Source organism: Metopolophium dirhodum, chromosome 8 (genome assembly GCF_019925205.1).
Source record: "Metopolophium dirhodum isolate CAU chromosome 8, ASM1992520v1, whole genome shotgun sequence".
In the NCBI taxonomy this organism is placed as follows: Eukaryota; Metazoa; Arthropoda; class Insecta; order Hemiptera; family Aphididae; genus Metopolophium; species Metopolophium dirhodum.
In genome coordinates, this window is record NC_083567.1 from 36221595 (window position 1) to 36236000 (window position 14406).

The 14406-nt window shown below is 30.9% G+C and overlaps 1 protein-coding gene across 1 annotated transcript in view; it reads left to right on the forward strand.

Annotated features, from left to right (window-relative positions):
• The window catches only part of LOC132951255 (microtubule-associated protein futsch), a 32618-nt gene extending 18432 nt beyond the window's left edge, over positions 1 to 14186 (forward strand). Inside the window, exons 6-8 of the mRNA XM_061023051.1 lie at positions 1174 to 10129; positions 10956 to 11216; positions 11280 to 14186. Coding sequence (XP_060879034.1) covers positions 1174 to 10129; positions 10956 to 11216; positions 11280 to 11449 — 9387 coding nt within the window. The 3' untranslated portion in view covers positions 11450 to 14186. The remainder of the gene's footprint in view (positions 1 to 1173; positions 10130 to 10955; positions 11217 to 11279) is intronic.
• The last annotated feature ends 220 nt before the right edge of the window (positions 14187 to 14406 follow it).

Sequence of the window (14406 nt, forward strand, 5' to 3'; positions counted from 1 at the left end):
ACTTTAATTGCTTATAAAAATAAATTGTGCCAATGTATTTTTAATATTTTTCAACTACTATTGTAACAATATATCAGGAGCCTTGTATAACATTTTCACGCTTTTTTACCCAGCAAAAAATAATTAATGAGTTTTATAGAAAAAAAAATAAAAAAATTTTAAAGTTTAAATGTCTGGATAAATCTCAAGTACCTACGGTTATTTAATTTGACTTTCTTATAAACATTTTTTTTTTGATAAACTTAGATAACCCTATAAGGAATCTTGAATTACATCTTAAAATCTTAGATTTAAAAAGAAATTTTTTAGGAATTTCTAACTCAAAATAATTTGCATATTTACGTGATTTTTACGCCTTTAGTCAAAAATCAATTTTAAATGCTTATAAAAAATGTAATCATGAATTTTTAATATTTTTCATCTGTCATTTTAACAATACACTAAAAGCACTGTATTAAATTTTAAAGCTTTTTGACCCAAAAAATAAATTGTTATTGATATTTATAGAAAAAAAAACTAAACAAATTGGAAACTGAATACATTCGTAGACGGCTTAAAACAAGTCAAACAATTTAAAAATTGTTATCGTGTATATAGAAAATACTAATATAAAAATTCATCAAAAACATAATGTATCTACGGTAATTTTTTTTTAGAGTTAGGATGATTAGACCTAGGATGATTGTAAAAACCCTTCTTGGACAACAAATGTATACAAATTTGATAGTTCTTACATCACAGTGTCAGTGTGGTTAATTACCAGCTATCTATACCGAAAATAACAATATAATTTATATAAAAAAAAATAAACGTTAAACAGAAAACGAAAAATTAAAATAACGTTTAAAAATATAATTACGATAAATGGAAGAAATCAAATAACGTTTAAAAGTACAATAACGATAAACATTCAAATTGTATAACGCGTTTAAATAACCAAAAATGTAAAAAGATTATTGTTTTTTAAATTTATGCCCTGGACTTAGAACAACTATGTAAAAATTTTTTTTAGATCACCTTTATATTTTTCAATCAAATACTATTACTTAGAATATAAAAATATAAAATAACGCTTTCTTTCGTATTATATTGAATATTATAAAAATAAATATTCTAAATATTTACATTATTGTTATTTAATATTTAATATTTAAAATTTATTTTTATTTTCAGACAAGAAAACAAATATCATCTCCTAACATAGATGCTAAACAAGATGTTCTTTCAATTAGTTTAATAGATACAGCACAAAGCATTATAACTGATCTTAAACAATTGCAACTTCGTCCGCATTTATGTTATCGAAATATAAATTTAGAGCCAATTAATCTATATCATAAAGTTGGTCATGGAAAATTAGATATGTATGTATTAAATCCTTCCAAAGATAGTAAAGAGGTAAAAGACTTTTTGACAAAATGGAATGAAGGTGATCAAAAATTATTTAATCCTACCAAAGATTTACAGTTTCCGCTACCTAACATTATATCAGTTTGTACACTACTAGTATGGCAACCAGCAAATCCAAACACTACAATCACTAGAATTTTGTTCCCAGGAAGTAGTCCTCAAAATAAGATATTTGAATCTTTAGAAAGAGTCAGACATCTCGATTTTTTAAAGCATCCTTCATGTTCTATTAAATCAATGAGTTCATCTACATCAGTAACAGTAAAATCTCAGACAACAAAGAAGACTGTTCTTGAAAAAATGATTCCAGGTGAAACTAAAACCGTTAAGACTTTGGAAAATTTAGAAGTATCAACATCAGCCTCAAATGCTGTTATACAAACAGCTATAATACCAACAGTACCCAAAGAAGGAACTCCAAAGCCAAAGTTCTCTGTTGAAACAGAAAAACCAAAACAAAGTATAAAGTTAGTTCTGAAAGAAACAGCAAACGCAAAACCAAAAATTGAACATAAATATAGTTCAATTAGCGCAAAAGTAAACTCCAACAAGATTGTCCAAAAAAGTTCAACTACCAAAAAATCGTTGAAATTATCATCTAAATCTCCTCCTACTGATAAATCATCACCCACTACTCCAATTGAAAATCAAGAAAAAGCGCCTAAACCAATTAAACAAGTTATTAAGTCAAAATCAACATCTACAACTACAAAATCTCCTTCAAGCACTCCTACTAAAAGTAAGAAAGAGGAAGCCAATCGAAAAGTTTTGGTTTCTTCGAGAACAAATTCAGGTCTAAAGCGAACTCCAATAACTAAAAAAGAAACAAAACCAGCTAATCCAAAAATCACAGAAACTTCTTTAAAAAAAGACTCAAATATAGTTTATAAATCAAGTTTGATCAGTTGTAACAAAGATAAAAGTGGCGAAGAAGAAGATATTTTGATTGTAGAGAAAGTAGCAATTACACCAGAAAAACTATTGACTCCTGATGGAAAAAAAATTATCGCTAATGAATTGGATGGAATTTTAACAACAGCCAAGGATATTGTAACAAAAGAAAAATTGTCAGACTCTGGAGCTACTACAGCGCCCACTATGCCAGAAGATGAAAAAATCACTGAATCAAAAAAAGAAATTGAAATTAACGAAACAGACAAAAAAGTCGAAGAATTCAAAAAAGCCAAAGATGCATTAAAAACACCAGATGAAGTTGCCGATTTACCATTTCACGAAGAAGCAGATGAACAAAAACCAAAAGCTACAGAAAAAGAAATTGAGTCAGAGATTGAAACTCAAGAAATTGTACAAGTAGAAAACGCCGAATATGTACTGGTATCATTAGATTCCTCTCCAGAAGTATTAAAACGACAGGTGTTAGACACCGTAGGTTTATTGGATACCGAACTTGAGGAAGATTCTGATAAAGAAGATGAATACGTAGAAACAAAACAAAGTACAATTCTCCCTGATATTGATGAAAAAACTAAATTAATAGAACATTTATTAGAATCTTCCAAGGATTTATGTGAAATAACAGAAAAAATTGATGAGTTAAAAAAACAAAATGAGCACGAGATCACCAATCACCAAATTCATGAACATTTACAAAACTCTAATCACGATAATACCAAAACGTCAAATTGTACGCAATTAAATAAACAAGAAAAACCCACACAAATACAAGAAGCAAAAATTAAAATACAAGAAAAAAAAAATATTGATGAACAACGTTTGAACATTGATAATGAGAATGAAAAAGATATACATGAAAGTGGTCATGTAGAAGAATATAATGCAGAAAAAGAAGAAAACACTCAAGATTTAAAACAAATTACAACAACTCAAGGAGCAGATAAAGAATTGGAAAACGTTGAAAATATTACAATGGATAAAAAAGATTCAAAAGCATCTAGCAAAGCTGGCTCAGTTTGCGATGAACCACTGACATCAATTAGAAGTAGATCTGGTTCTAAAACAGAAGAACCAGAAATAAATACAGAAAACTCCACTGAAAAGCAAAGATCAAAAGCACCCAGTAAAGCTGGTTCCATTGGTGACGAACCATTAAAATCTCCAGGACCAGATATTAGTACTCACAAAATTAGATCAAGTTCAATTTGTCAAGAACAAGACAAAACGAATAATGTACAGGATAAACAAGAGTCAAAAGCATCTAGTAAAGCTGGCTCAGTTTGTGATGAACCAGTTAAATCTCCAGTTCATGAAACAATCACATCAGCTAATGAGGTTCCAAGTAGATCTGGTTCAATAACAGAAGAACCAGAAAATACTAATGTTACTGATATGCAAAGTTCCAAGGTATCTAGTAAAGCTAGCTCAATTTGTGATGAGCCAGTTAAATCTCCAGTCGATGAAACAATCACGACAGCTAAAGCTGTTCCAAGTAGATCTGGTTCTAAAACAGAAGAACGAGAAATCACAATCGATAAACAAGGATCAAATGCATCCAGTTTATCCAATTCAGTTGTTGAAGAACTTACAATTTCTCCAGGGCCAGAAATTAGCACTGATAAAAGTGAAACAAAAGATGGGTCAAGTTTAGTTTCTCAAGTGCTTGATATAACACATGTTTCTGTTACAGATAAACAAGAATCCAAATCATCTAGTAAACCTAGCTCAGTTTGTGATGAACTAGTTAAATCTCCAATTCATCAAACAATTACATCAGTAAATGAAATTCCAAATATATATGGTTCAATAACTAGAGAACCAGAAAAAGTTACTGATATGCAAAGATCCAAATCATCCAGTAAAGCTAGCTCAATTTGTGAAGAGCCTGTTAAATCTCCAGTTCACGAAACCATTGCAGCTAATGACGTTATAAATAGATCTGTTACTGTAAGAGATGAATCAGAAAGTATTCCAGACAATGATACTAATATAAAAATATCCCAAGCATCTAGCAAAGCTAGCTCAGTTTGTGACGAAGCAATTAAATCTCCAATTCATGAAATAGTTAATGAAATAACCAGTAAATCAAGTCCTTTAACACATGAAATAGAAAATGCAACAAAAAACCAAACTGTTTCCAAAGCATCCAGTAAATCAAACTCAGTTTGTGATGAACCCATTAAATCTCCAATTCATGAAACAATTACACCAGAAAATGCAGTTCCAAGTAGATCTGGTTCAATAACAGTAGAACCTGAAAATAATACTGATATTCAAAGATCCAAAACATCTAGTAAGGCTAGCTCAATATGTGAAGATCTTGTTAAATCTCCAGTTGACGAAACGATTGCATCAGCTAATTCCAATATAAGTAGATCTGGTTCTGTAACAGAAAAACCAGAAAGTATTCCAGACAATGTCACTAATATTCAAAGATCCAAAGCATCTAGTAAGGCTAACTCAATAAGTGATGAACTCGTTAAGTCTCCAGTTCATGAAAAAGTCAATGAAATAACTAGTATATCAAATTCTACATCACACGAAGCAGAAAATACCATAAAATACGAAACTGGTTCTAAAGCATCTAGTAAAGCTAGTTCAGTTTGTGATGAACCCCTTAAATCCCCAGTTCATGAAACAATTACATCAGAAAATGCAGTTCCAAGTAGATCTGGTTCTATAATAGAAACCCCAGAAAATACTCCAGAAAATGTTCCTGATATGCAAAGATCCAAGACATCTAGTAAAGCTAGCTCAATTTGTGATGAGCCTGTTAAATCTCCAGTTGACGAAACGATTGCATCAGCTAATTCCGTTATAAGTAGATCTGGTTCTGTAACAGAAAAACCAGAAAGTATTCCAGACAATGTCAATGATATTCAAAGATCCAAAGCATCTAGTAAGGCTAGCTCAATAAGTGATGAACTCATTAAATCCCCAGTTCATGAAAAAGTTAATGAAATAACCAGTAAATCAAGTTCTTTAACACATGAACTAGATAATACTATAAAGAACTCAACGGGTTCCGAAGCGTCTAGTAGAGCTGGTTCAGTGTGTGATGAACCCGTCAAATCTCCAGTTCATACAACAATTACATCTGAAAATTCATTTTTAATTAAATCTGGTTCAATAACAGCAGAACCAGAAAATGTTCCTGATATGCAAAGATCCAAGACATCTAGTAAGGCTAGCTCAGTTTGTGATGAACCCATTAAATCTCCAATTCATGAATTAATTACATCAGAAAATGCAGTTCCAAGTAGATCTGGTTCAATAATAGTAGAACCAGAAAATGTTCCTGATATGCAAAGATCAAAGACATCTAGTAAGGCTAGCTCAATTTGTGATGAGCCTGTTAAATCACCAGTTGACGAAACGATTGCATCAGCTAATTCCGTCATAAGTAGATCTGGTTCTGTAACAGAAAAACCAGAAAGTATTCCAGATAATATCACTGATATTCAAAGTTCCAAAGTATCTAGTAAGGCTAGCTCTGTTTGTGAAGAACCCATTAAATCTCCAGTTCATGAAATAGCTAATGAAATAACTAGTATATCAAGTACTTTAAGTCACGAAACAGAAAATACTACAAAAAACGTAACTGGTTCCGAAGCATCCAATGAAGCAAGCTCAGTTTGTGATGAACCCATTAAATCTTCAATTCATGAATTAATTACATCAGAAAATGCAGTTCCAAGTAGATCTGGTTCAATAACAGTAGAACCAGAAAATGTTCCTGATATGCAAAGATCAAAGACATCTAGTAAGGCTAGCTCATTTTGTGATGAGCCACTTAAAACACCAGTTGACGAAACGATTGCATCAGCTAGTTCCGTTATAAGTAGATCTGGTTCTGTAACAGAAAAACCAGAAAGTATTCCAGACAATGTCAATGATATTCAAAGATCCAAAGCATCTAGTAAGGCTAGCTCTATAAGTGATGAACTCATTAAGTCCCCAGTTCATGAAAAAGTTAATGAAATAACAAGTATATCAAGTTCTACATCACACGAACCAGAAAATACCATAAAATACGAATCTGGTTCTAAAGCATCTAGTAAAGCTAGTTCAGTTTGTGATGAACCCCTTAAATCCCCAGTTCATGAAACAATTACATCAGAAAATGCAGTTCCAAGTAGATCTGGTTCTATAATAGAAACCCCAGAAAATACTCCAGAAAATGTTCCTGATATGCAAAGATCTAAGACATCTAGTAAAGCTAACTCAATTTGTGATGAGCCTGTTAAATCTCCAGTTGACGAAACGATTGCATCAGCTAATTCCGTTATAAGTAGATCCGGTTCTGTAACAGAAAAACCAGAAAGTATTCCAGATAATATCATTGATATTCAAAGATCCAAAGCATCTAGTAAGGCTAGCTCTGTTTGTGAAGAACCCATTAAATCTCCAGTTCTTGAAATAGCTAATGAAATGACTAGTATATCAAGTAATTTAAGTCACGAAGCAGAAAATACTACAAAAAACGTAACTGGTTCCAAAGCATCCAGTAAAGCAAGCTCAGTTTGTGATGAACCCATTAAATCTCCAATTCATGAAACAATTATATCAGAAAATTCAGTCCCAAGTAGATCTGGTTCAATAACAGTAGAACCAGAAAATGTTCCTGATATTCAAAGATCAAAAGCATCTAGTCAGGCTAGCTCAATTTGTGATGAGCCTGTTAAATCACCAGTTGACGAAACGATAGCATCAGCTAATTCCGTTATAAGTAGATCTGGTTCTGTAACAGAAAAACCAGAAAGCATTCCAGATAATGTCACTGATATACAAAGATCCAAAGTATCTAGTAAGGCCAGCTCTGTTTGTGAAGAACTCATTAAATCTCCAGTTCATGAAATAGCTAATGAAATAACTAGTATATCAAGTACTTTAAGTCATGAAACAGAAAATACTACAAAAAACGTAACTGGTTCCAAAGCATCCAGTAAAGCAAGCTCAGTTTGTGATGAACCCATTAAATCTCCAATTCATGAATTAATTACATCAGAAAATGCAGTTCCAAGTAGATCTGGTTCAATAATAGTAGAACCAGAGAATGTTCCTGATATGCAAAGATCAAAGACATCTAGTAAGGCTAGCTCAATTTGTGATGAGCCTGTTAAATCACCAGTTGACGAAACGATTGCATCAGCTAATTCCGTTATAAGTAGATCTGGTTCTGTAACAGAAAAACCAGAAAGTATTCCAGACAATGTCAATGATATTCAAAGATCCAAAGCATCTAGTAATGCTAGCTCTGTTTGTGATGAACCCATTAAATCTCCAGTTCATGAAATAGTTAATGAAATAACTAGTTTATCAAGTACTTTAACACATGAAACAGAAAATGCAACAAAAAACCAAACTGTTTCCAAATCATCCAGTAAAGCAAGCTCAGTTTGTGATGAACCCGTAAAATCTCCAGTTCATGAAACAACAACGTTGATAAATTCTATCACAAGTAGTTCTAATACTATATCCGAAGAATCAGAAAAAATTCCAGAAAACGAAACTGAAGAGCACGGATCAAAAGCATCTAGTAAATCAGGTTCTGTTTGTGATGAACTAGTAAAATCTCCTTTTTGTGAAAACAAAAAATCAGAAAATACCATTACAAATATATCTAGTTCTATAATACAAGAACCAGAAATTATCACAGACAATAATCATTGTTCAAAAGTTTCAAGTAGGGCCAATTCTATTAGTGAAGAACCGTTAAAATCGTCGAAACTAGCAATAATTAGTACTAATGGAAGTGAATCAAAAAGTAGATCGAGTTCAGTTAATCTGGAACAAGATATTTCACATGTTTCTATTAATGATAAACAAGAAAGTGGAAATAGTTCAGTTGGCCAAGATACAGAATGTCCACCAATAATTGGCATGGAGAAATATGATGTTGAATCATGCAGTAGAAAGGATTCGTTTTTCCAGGATAAGTATAAATCCTCAACATTTTCATCAAGTAGTACAAGTTCAATTTGTCAAGAAATAGATACTCAATCTTCAAAACTTTCGAGTAGGAAAAGTTCTGTTATTGATGAATCAATTGATCATCCTTCAAAATTACATATTGGGGAAAAGAGTTCTAGTCTTCAAGAATCAAATGTTTATGAACACAATATTGATGATAATACTAAAATATTCAACAAATCTGGATCCTTGTGTGATGAAATGCTAAATCTGCCATTTAACAAGGTAACAGAAAACATTATTTCAAATAAAGCATACAACCAAGTAGTTTCTCCATCAACTTCCGATGGAAAGACAGAATCTAAAATGGTCAATAAAATTGAATCTATATGCGAAAAATCTATTAAGTCTGATAATGATGAAATTTGTACAAAAGAACATTTAGTTTCAAGTACCTCAAGTTTGATTCTCCATGAAACAGAAGAAGAAAAATGTCAACTACCAAGAAAGAGTTCCATGTTCGAAGAACCACAGAATTTACTAACTGAGGATAATAATACTATTTTGTCGCCTTCCGACTGCAATAAAGATAAGTCTAATGTTATTGAAAAAAAAGCGGAAGAATCAAAATCTTTTGGTAGAATAGGTTCTTTGTGCGAAGAAATTGCGAAATTTTTAACTGATAACGATAACAAAATATCAACTAATATTACATCTGAATCGCCGTGTAGCTTAATTGAATCTATTCCTTTAAAAAATAATATAGACGAATTAAAAGTCGAAACTGAAACATTATTGCAACTTAATAAAAATACGGATACTTTGAACAAGGTTGAAAATTCTCCACAACTTGACGATAAAGTTAAAGTTGATGAAAAATATGATAACATAAATGAGAAAAATACAGATCATAGTCTTCCTGTTAAAAATATCACTGTATCTAATAATAAGCCTACAAATATTTCAACATTATTGATTGAAGAAAATAATAAGACTGGTATAATGAATGTTGCTCAAATGGTAGGGAAAAATATCATTGACGAATCTCTTACTAAACATACCGTGATAACTGATAATGAATCTAAGAGTTTAAAAACCGTCACTCCAATCGCTAATATTACTTCAGAAGAATGTATTAGTAAATTATCAAACGTATTAATTGAAGATGTAGTGAAAACATCTGATGATAAAAATATCATATGTGATTCATCAATAACAGACATTTGCATGAATCAACCATTAGGTGTTACTTTAAATAGTGAAGACTTGGGTGTTACTAAAGATATAGTAATGCAATTAAAAAAAGATGTACACGAAGCATTGCATCAATGTAGTAGTGATGACGAGCGACCATTTACTCCACAGAGCGAGTCTAGCATGTCTAGATCGGCAATGAATATTGATGAGGACGACGATGATAATGAAGACAATAAAATTGAAACTGATGATGATATGCCCGGCTCTCCTATGTCTACTAGACCATCACCCGTACAAATGCAACTCGATAATCGACATGTAGAAATTAACATGGATTTTAATAAAGCTTTGCAGGAACATAGGATTACTAGGGGTGAAGATTTGACAACTACTGAAGCAAATGGTAACCATGTTACAGAAATCAAGACAACTGAACATGATAATATTAACCAAAACCAAGGTACGTCATCCGACACGGTTCAGAGTTGGGGAAAACCATTAGGTCTACCACCCGTACAAAGCATTAATAATAACGGTTTTGATCCAATTCGTGAGTGGGGGAAACCATTAGGTCTTCCATCTCCAACACAGCCGATCCTTGAACTCGCTGAACCTCAAAATATGAGCAGCAAGACAACACCCAAGAAAAACGTGAAAAAGATTATAGACAACAAACCAATAATTAATGTCATAGGTAAGATTATAACAATAATTGTATTTTTCAAAATGCTATGCTCTTTTTGTAATTTACACTACTCTGAAACGGATAAGTAGAAAAAGACAAAAAATGACTGACTGTGTCCTTTATGCATTCCTAAATCATTCATCTGATTTCGATGAAATTTGGTACAGAGATAGATTAGACCTCGGGAAAAAAGATAGGCTACATTTTGTCACGAAAAAAGTAAATAAGAGGTCCAACCCGGTGAAGTTCTCAAACCGGGACTAAAATAGCAAGTTGATTTATAAACAAAAAATAATAATCTCAAAATCCTTGTCAGTGAACTTCCCCGGCTTGGACCTCTTATTTATCTTTTTCGCGATAACATGATCCTATTTTCTTTCCCGAGGTCTTATCTATCTCTGTACCGAATTTCATCGGATTAACGGTTTAGGAATGCATAAAGGACACAGTCAGTCGCAAAAATTTTGTGTCGTTTATAATATATCTTTATATATAGATTGATTATTATTTCTTGCTTATAAATGATTGCTATTGGTTTTATTTAGTTTTAATAATAATAGTTATTATTATTAATGCGAAAAGCCAGTGTATTTTAGTACCTACAGAATGTATTAAGTTCGGACCACGGTTTCGGTGGACCAATTTTTTGCATTTTTTTATACTTTTGAGTTAACTTATATACTGACTTACGCATCACGTGGGGTCCGCGATCTACTGCAGTCTGCAGAATAGATTGCTTACCAAATAATACATTGCTTGAATAATCACAAAAACTTAGCAGTAGCAACGCATTTCCGTGTCTGCTAATAATATTAATATTGTGTTAATTTTTCAGACAAAGACGCGCAAAATCGAATCCGACGATCGGAATCACCAAGTAAACTCAGGAGTCGATCATCAAGTCGAATGTCCAGAATTAATCCCATTTACCTGGATCTTATTTATGTGCCACATCATGGAAACTCAAAATATGTATCTGCTGACTTCTTTAAGCGCGTACGAGCTAGAAACTACGTTTTTAGTGGTACCGACCCTAGTAAAGAAGTCTTAAATGCTTTAATCGAAGGAAAACAAGCTTGGGAGGATCAAGATTTAGGTGAGTATCATAAAGTTTATAAACATTAATTGTTCGCTAATATAATGAAATATATTATAATAGAGGTCACCATAATACCAACTTACGATACCGATACACTGGGTCAGTGGGTGGCGGAAAATGAGGAATTGCTGACCAAGTTGAAGATCGATTTAAGTCCTAGCGCCAGCCGATGCACGATAAAACTACAAGATCATAACACCAGCTGCTCCGCGTATAGACTAGAATTTTAATTAAATTATTATATATAGATATTAATGCGAGTATTGACATAGTCTTCGTCCATCGTATTATTAGTAATATATTGTTAAGTGTGATAACTGATAAAACTGTCTGTCCATTTTACTTCTTATTGAAATTTATGGATGCTTTATATTATTATTAGTGTAAACAAGTACAACAAGTAAACTCGCTTCCGTTCTGAATTTTTTTTGGCAGAGCGTGCGAATTCACAATGCACACTAAATTACAAGACTGGACAATCCATCCTGGGTAGTTCTACTTTTTTTCTTTCTATTGCATATGAAAAAATTATAATATAATGAATTATAGTTACTTTTTATTCATTCACATTTTGTTTAGTACCAACATCGGACGCTTCTATTTCACTTTAACCAACTTTATTATTGTTCAATAATTACTTTTCTTCATTCTTCTTAAAATATTTACAGTAAGATACGCAATGCATATGCTTTAAAAGTTTTTACTTAAATATATGTAATGTGTAAAGTAAAATATACTTAATGAAACTAGCAGATATTTTATCATAAATAGTTTATACAAATTCGCTTTGGGAATTGGAATTTAAACATGTCGAAAACGTTATGTGATGAACATTTTTAATAATACATTTTTACGAACTGACTGTACGACAGGGTAATCGGAGAGACCGTTTAAAATCGGATATCAAAATTGCTGAATAACCTCTATACCTAATAATATGTTTTAGTTATTTAATTTTTTAAACCCACAAACAATTGTTTGACTGTTCGACATTGGACAAATTATGGTAGGTACCTTTATTAATACTGATCCAAACATTGAGTCCATGTTAATATTTTACTAAACACCTGGTGTAGGTACCTAGGTATCATAAATATTTTATTCCGAATTATTGTTATTATAGGCTAAACCGACTAATATGTTAGTCTGTTGTCACCATCTATCAGTATCTTCCAATTTATTAGACTAGTTTGAAAAATATATTAATTAAAATGCTTATTTAATTTTGTCAGAATTAATTTTATTATTATTTCACATTATATTTGATAATAGATCATCGTGGAAAATGTGATATTTGTCCATGCGTATATACATAAGAATAATATTAATAGGTAGGTACTGCATCATTTTGCATTTCGATTTCTTCGGGGGTAAAGATGGATAATAATTTAATGGCACACCTTAATGAAAAACCTATTAACGACAATAATAATAAATAATAGTTGAGAAACCACTATAAGCAGTGATAGACATTAGTTTGATTACTGTTCATCGAGCTTATGATTTATTTTTGGGTACTATCGTAAATTAGAATCGCTATGTATAATAATAATAATATGTACAACTATAACGCGTCAATGCGAATAATTTCTGTCCAAAACACTCCTACTTCGTTACGTCCAATTTCTCCATCCTCTCTTCCACACACAGTAACTATATTAATTAAACATAATTTTACCCCTATTTTATTTTATTTATTACTGCATTGTTAACATTATCAGTGGTTATGCGTAATGACATATTATAACTTATAAGTATTAAATTTGGTTTGTATGAATCTATGTATTTCACTGTACGGCGTAGTGCGTACGCGTGTATAAGTGAATTAAACGCTAGAAAATTATAATATCTTTATTCAAACTAGATCTTATCCAAAAGCATTGTCTACTTATATATGTGGCTTTGTGTTTCTTATATTATAAAAAGACATAATTTTACGTACCTATATAATATTTATTATCCACATTCATAGCTCGTCGACCTACTTCGAAGGCTTGGTATGATTATTATTTAGGATTCGTGAAAGCTTTTTACGAGTCATTTTTTAAATGGTGCTATGTTCCGTCAAGGATAAAGTTACTCTGATGACTTAAGAAAAAACGTGATTTATGTATTTTAGTTTTTAAAATTGTTAGTATCATTATACATTAATCTTTTATACGGATAGTTAATTGTATTGAATAATCATAACAATATAATATTAATTCATTGAAGTGTGTTTTACAGATGAACTCGTCGCATTAGGTTTATTACTGTGTAGCTTAAGTTTATAGATTATTTTTTAATTGTATTTTATATTTTTATCTTTAGTGAATTTAAAAAAAAAGTTATTATTATTTAAAAAATTACGCAGTCTGCACGATCTTCTAACATAATACCTATACGAATCGATTTTTGCATTTGCATATTAAAAACAATATTTTGTTGTGTTATTACTTATTAATAAGTCTAATTTATCTGTTATTACATATATTATATACCTACCGTATATTACTTAGCTATTTACAAGTTTATATAAATGTTATCTAAGCGTTAATACAAGTGGAGTACACAATTTTAAGAAAATACTTGATTACATTTTGCAAGTAGATAAATAAATAGCTTGTGATAATACAGAATTTTGTTTTAAATTTTAATACATATTGTTTTATTTATTTAATTTTACATTTTTTTCTTATATAATATTATGTGAAATTTATCAATGCTATTAAAAGAAAATGCTTATGTTGTTCTTACATCGGCCTCACAGATTTTTTCTTTTTTTTACTAATTTATTATTATATACCATTTGTACTATCATTATTAATATATTATTATTATTAATTTTATTCGTGTTTAAATATAAATTACTTAACCTTCCAGCTCTTAAAATACGCAAATGATAATATTGTATAAGGGTAGTTTGTTAGAATCTGTAATTTGATCATTAAATGTTTGATTTTAGAACCAAATTAATTTTTTTTATTTCTGAAAGTATTGTAAGAAAAGAATTATTCTTACTCAATATATCGCAATAATAAGTCTATAGAAATCATTTATAGGTTATTTATTAGTGACAGGTACTTAAGTACTTAGAATATTTAAATTAAATTTGTGTCATGCTAGAAGCAGTTAGTGTGCATTATGCGACTTTACTGCCCATGATACAAGTAATATCATCATACACATATATTATAATAGGTAGGTA